At 27.2% G+C, this 6,195-nt stretch overlaps 1 protein-coding gene across 1 annotated transcript in view; it reads right to left on the bottom strand.

Annotated features, from left to right (window-relative positions):
- LOC100197434 (protein CASP-like) overlaps positions 1-6,195 on the bottom strand; it is a 75,151-nt gene that overhangs the window by 2,201 nt on the left and 66,755 nt on the right. The window contains 1 exon segment of the mRNA NM_001309705.1: positions 4,074-4,141. Coding sequence (NP_001296634.1) covers positions 4,074-4,141 — 68 coding nt within the window.

Genomic DNA, 6,195 nt, shown 5'->3' with positions numbered 1-6,195 from the left:
ACTTTGGCTTTAACATATTGTTGAGTAAGCCTTTTTCTAACTGTCGAAGCATCAATTTGCAGGCCAAGAGTAGTTTTTATTTCTATTGACGTTGCAAAAGGATTTCTTTTGGAATAAAAAACAATATTTTTGTCATCTCTTCTAGATGTTTTCCTCTTTCGACCACGTGTTTTGGGTGTATTTTTTTTTTAAATTGCATACCATATTAATTGAACAGTCCATTAAATTTGAAATTTCTTTTAAAGTTTTACCCTGAGTTTGTAAAATTTTGATTAAACTTCTTTTATCTTCCGAAAAATGTACGCTACGCCCCATTTTTCTTTTATTTTTATTCTTTTTTTTTTATTTCTTCTAAAAAAATAAATATTTTCATTTTAATTCAACAAATTTCATAGTAACTGTTAACAAAACTCATCTTTTAACTAAATAAATTAAATTATTATTGCAAATAATTTAATTTTAAATATACATTACTGATTATTTTGCTCACCTTAAATTAAAGTGTTCATAAAAAATCAAATAAATACACGCGCGCGCGCGCGCGCGTGTGTGTGTGTGTGTGTGTGTGTGTAGTTCGAGGCACTTAAACATCAGACGGGTCCCTATAATTATCAAAAATCAAGTTCTTTAAAAATTTATCATGATGGGTCTTAAAAAAATTGAAATTTATAAAAATTTTAAAAACCATCATCATTTTATAAAAAAATTATTATTTTAGATTTCACTGTCTAGAAAATGACAAAAATTTATATTTTAATATACGAACATCAAAGAATACTTGTTCTTTCAATACTTTTTATTGATTTTAAGAAAGTTTCACTAGATTTTCGATACTAGCATCTTCAGCTTTAATTACAAACTATTATTTATATTTAATTACAATCAAACAGTAATTTCACTTTTTAATGGCTTCTTTAAGGTTCGCTTTAACCGGAGTTCTTTAATGTTACGTAAGTATAAAAATATGGCGTCCAGAATTGCGTTTTTACATATTGACCAACATCTAAATTCATACCTCCGTTCTTAGGTCCGCATTTATTAAACTAAACTTGAATTGATTCTCAAACTTTTCTTTTTAATTTTTTAGGTTTTATTTTCAACGTTTTTACTTGCTCTCATTTTATATTGCATGGGCATTTGTTTTTATTATACCTAATATTGTTACCATTTTTCTTCAAATACTTTTTATGGGTGATGTTTTGTTCTTGTTGTTATTTTTATTTTTGTTTCGCCAATTTGAAAATTTTAAGCTTCACATTTGTACTCCAGAAGGTCAGGTAAAACCTATATTTGTTGTTGCATGTGAAAAACAATTGATGTTGATGTAGAAAATTTTTTTTTTGCTAAAGCTGCAGAAACCCTAGCTGAGGTATGGTCTGATATAGTAATTGATAACTATTCTGTTTGTGCTGAATATGTTGAACCTTCCCAACTGTCACCAATACCAGAGCAAGATTCAAAATGGATTGAAAATCACGTAAGACAAAGTCAGTATTTTTTAATGATCGTTAAGTGTGATGTTCCGAGTTGCTGTAAATCTTGGCGAAGTTCCTGGAAAAAATATTTTCCTCAACGTTTTTTACCAGGTCCAGTTGTAACGTCTCATGCTGCTGAAGGAACTTTTATTCCTGAGCCAAAGGTAGCACGAAGTATTCCTAAACCTTACTTTTCTTCTCTAGCGCAGCGCTTGGGATATATATGTTCAAAAATTTCGATGGAAGCTTCCTTTGATTTGTACTGCCCATCAATTTCACAACAAAAAATTGATCAAAGAACTTGCAAAACCTACAAAATTTATCATGCTTCTAAAGCAAGTGTTAAGCGTCACAAATGCGTGTTTAGAAACATAATCAACACTACCTCTGAGGAAAATAAAAATGACGATGAAAACAATGATACTCAGTTAACAGTAAATGAAAGTAATTCTGATTAAATTCATGTCATCGAAAACATATTTGATTGGGTGAAATCACCCTTTGATTTAGATCACCAACAATTTAAATTAATTGATTGATGAAGACCATATTATTAATTTTGTTTATACAATATTAAAACGATGTTTTGAAACCTACAAAGATAACAGTTTTTTTTTTAGTTTGTGATTACTTAAAAAAATTTTATCACCCTGCCCTTAACCACAACCTATACTTTAAAGGTACCAAACAAACACTCTTGCCAGTTTGTTGATTTAAAAGTTTCCTGTTTGCCAGCAAAAGCGCTTAAAGATCAACTGCACACATTTTTCAACAAGTCTTTTTTGTTTAATTTTGTGTAAACAATCTTTTAAATGATTGCAAAGTAATACACTCACTGTTACCTTGATGTTCAAATTTTCAAACACTAAATTGATTGCTTGCATTTTTTTTAGCTGAAATACTTTTCAAAAATTTATAATCTCCAGTTTTCTCAAGCTTCTTTGTTAATTATATTTATCAAAAAAATTACCCTAGATAAGATGATGCAATTTTGTAACTAGACTTTTTTTATATTTAAGAAATAATAACTATGTTCTCATACACAAAAAATTTTCGTATTTATATAAGATTGAGCACAAATTTGTTTTCCTCGCAGTAATTAATCTCCTACTTTAATTGCAATACAACAACATAGGTGGAGGGTATGCAAAAAAATGTGAAAAAACTATCCAGGCTGGATATAGTCAAAACAATTGTTTTGACCATCGCAAGCAAATCTTTTTGAATATCGCAAGAAAATACAAAAATTGTGCATTATCATTAAAACTTTCCCTATTCCTAAATAACTAATAAACGTAACTAAGTATGTGAGATGTTACATTTAAACGTTCCTGCCTGTTTATTTGAATATAAAAACCCACAACATTTTTACCAAGCCCATTAAAACTTATTAAGTTTTTATTGTTAAATTTAAACAAATTTTACTAATTTTTAAGTTCCTTTGGTAAAAAGAACTTTAAAATTTCCAAAAATAAATTGTAATTAGATCTTCTTTAAGGACAAGTATACTTCCCTCCCTCCTCAACTGTCATTTCATAGTGACGGTCATGGTTTTATTATTTAAAAAAAATTATTTATTATTATATTCAAAAATATCTAGTTATTTATTAAAAAACATCTAGCTATAGATAAGTATTTGTGAGTGGTGATAAGTTAGAAATACAAGCATTAACTAAGAAAAATTACTTTTTTTAATTAGTGAGTACGTACTTTTATATTCAACCCTCCCCCCCATACACATTCGTACGCTTTTTGAAGACCCCCCCTCCCCCTATGAGCCTACGTACTTTATGGACGACCCCTTAGCAAAGATTTAAGATTTGCACTAGATATAAAGACCGACTTGTAACCTGCTTTTCTAAAGATTTTTTAAAGTCTTGGTGATAATATTTTTGAAGTCTTGGTGATAATATTTTTGATGTATGTTAAAATCATAATAACCTTTTTGATTGTTGGTTATTTGGATATCTAAAAAATTTATTCTTTTGTTTCATCTTCCACTTCAATTGTGTATATAGTGGCATGATGTTGACTATTTGATATTTGTTGAAAACGGATGCTATTATCTTTATTTGTAAATCTTGTGTGGCTATCATCTATGTACCTCAAATATAATTTTATTTCTAGCAGTGAATTAAAATGAAGCGCCATGTCACTTCCGCAAGTATTACCATGAGTGAAAGTGCTATTGGACTTGAATTCACAAGCTCGTAAATTTCTTCATTCCATCAAAAATAATATTTATATAAACACAGTTCTATTAGTGATTTTATTTCTGAAATGCATAGTTTTGTTAGTTTATTTAAATTTGGGAAGAGCTCTAACTTTAAAAGACGTTTTTTTTAACTTAAAAAACATGTTTATTAATTTTAAAAGAACATGTTTATTAACTTTATAAGAAAATATTTATCAACTATGATGTGCAGAATAATACTAATAGAAGTCTCTTATCAATCTCAAAAAGTAAGTAAGACACTGACATAGTGGTAAATAATTTTAAACACTACATGTTATATAATAGATGCTTAATTATTTAGTACAACTCTCTAACAGTAAGTTTATTTTTAAACAATTAGCTTTAGATTTTATAACAATTACCTTTCATAAGCTGAAAAAGGTAGCATGGCATCTTTGCAGGATTCGGTATATGCAAACTTGTAGAGTACCTAAGGAAATAAAACTTGTAGAGTACCTAAGAAAATAAAATTTGTAGAGTACCTAAGAAAATAAAACTTGAAGGGTACCTAAGAAAATAAAACTTGTAGAGTACCTAAGAAAATATAAGTTTAAAACTTTATTAGGCTTTATTTAGCACATTGCTACTGTTTGTTTAAAAAAAAAGTGTGACAATGCCTCACTCAAACAACTGAAAAGGAAGTATAGTATCTTTGCAAGTTGCTGACCATGGATGTATAACACTAATGCTACTGAGAAAAATAGTTCAAAAGTAGTTTAAAGACTTGAAGTTTATTAGATAAATATTACAACATGTCCTATAGATATTACAGCATGTCCTATAGATATTACAACATGGCTTTTGATTTATTAGATAAATATTACAACATGACCAATCTATCATACATAGTGGGTGAATATTTAGAAATGGGTCAAAACTTCAATATCATTACTGTCAAGTGCTTAATACAAAAAAGGAGGGAGTAGAAAGAGAATAAAGGGGATGTCTTAATAACACAGGCTTCTCCAGATCTAATAAAAGTAAAAAAGGATGAATTTTCCAGACATACAAACAAAATTTCTTAGACACCCAAACAAGATTATACAGAATAAAATAAGAATATTTCTTTATTTTCTTCTGGGTAACCTTGTTTGGTTTGTTTATTTCTTTTATATACAACCTTATTATATCATCAGCCTATAATAAAAACATCATAAGTGAATCTTTTTTACAGAAGAAACATAAAACTGTTTAGTTCTGGTTTAGCAATGTAGTGGTCAAATGCACTTTTAATAACAGCTGCTTTATAATAATTTTAAAAGAATTTTGCAGTTTTAAACAATGAAAAAGAATATTATATGGTAATAATACCGAAACTCATTTTTCAACAATCACAATTTACAAAACTTATAGACTGATAATTATCAGTTTAAAATCAATTGAAAAACTATATTATAATATACTCTTTCAATTGATTGACATTTTCAAAACTTTAGGATTAGACTGAAAGCTTTCATTTTTATCAGTATTTTTGAATTTTTAATACCTGGTCACACAAGAATTTTTTATTTTTAGGAGATCACCACTTTTATGTTGACAACAAAATTAATAAACTTGAATCTTAATAAGCTTTCAGGGGTAACTTTATTTTCGCAAATGATTTTTAACAAATATATAAACAAATATCAAATGACTTATAAATGTCTCTTTATAAAACTCATCCTGGTTACCAGATAAGAACATAGTTTGATAAAAAATTTTTGGTATATATAAACAGCCTCTAACAATGAATTAACCTGTTTGTGATAAAAACTATGAAAATTCAACTTCAAAAATTTATACTAGTCCCAAATAAGAAAGTTTTTCTCAAAATCACTGACACAAAAAACCAACTTCAGACCTAAGGAGGAACATTTATATGAAAGTTAAACCCTGCTCTATAAAACAAAATAACTATAAAATTTTTACAAATTAGCTACAATGTAAATAACAATCACTATTTTATAAAAATAGAAGTTTATAAATTTTAGTTACTCTTAAATAAAGAAATAAAGAAAGAAATAGAGGAAAAAATAAAGTAGATAAAGTAGTAAATGAATCAGTTTTAATGACTTTATACATTTTAATATTATTTAAACCAATTTAAATGATACTAAAATTTTATTATAATATTAAAATTTTTAATGACAATGAAAATCATAATTTACAAGTAAGAACTAATTTAAAATAATATCTATACTATACTTTTTAAGTTGAAGCCAACTTTCACTTTAATTTGCCATTTTATTATTTTAATTTGGTGATTTTTACTTTAACTTGGCATTTTTTCATTTTAATTTGGTACATCGCACTTTAATTTGGCATTTTATTATTTTAATTTGGCCAATTTCAATTTTAATTTGGCACAAAATTAAAACGCAAGGTTTTAGAATAGTGTGTCAAATTACAATGAAAATTAACCAAATTAAAATGAAAAAATAACACATTAAAGTGAATTAAAAGCAAACTTAAATTGGGCAACTTAAATAGGCCAAATTAAATGCA

Source organism: Hydra vulgaris, chromosome 10 (assembly GCF_038396675.1).
Source record: "Hydra vulgaris chromosome 10, alternate assembly HydraT2T_AEP".
NCBI lineage: Eukaryota > Metazoa > Cnidaria > Hydrozoa > Anthoathecata > Hydridae > Hydra > Hydra vulgaris.
The sequence above is the reverse complement of the archived record's forward strand: the minus strand, read 5'-3'. Positions and strand labels throughout refer to the sequence as shown.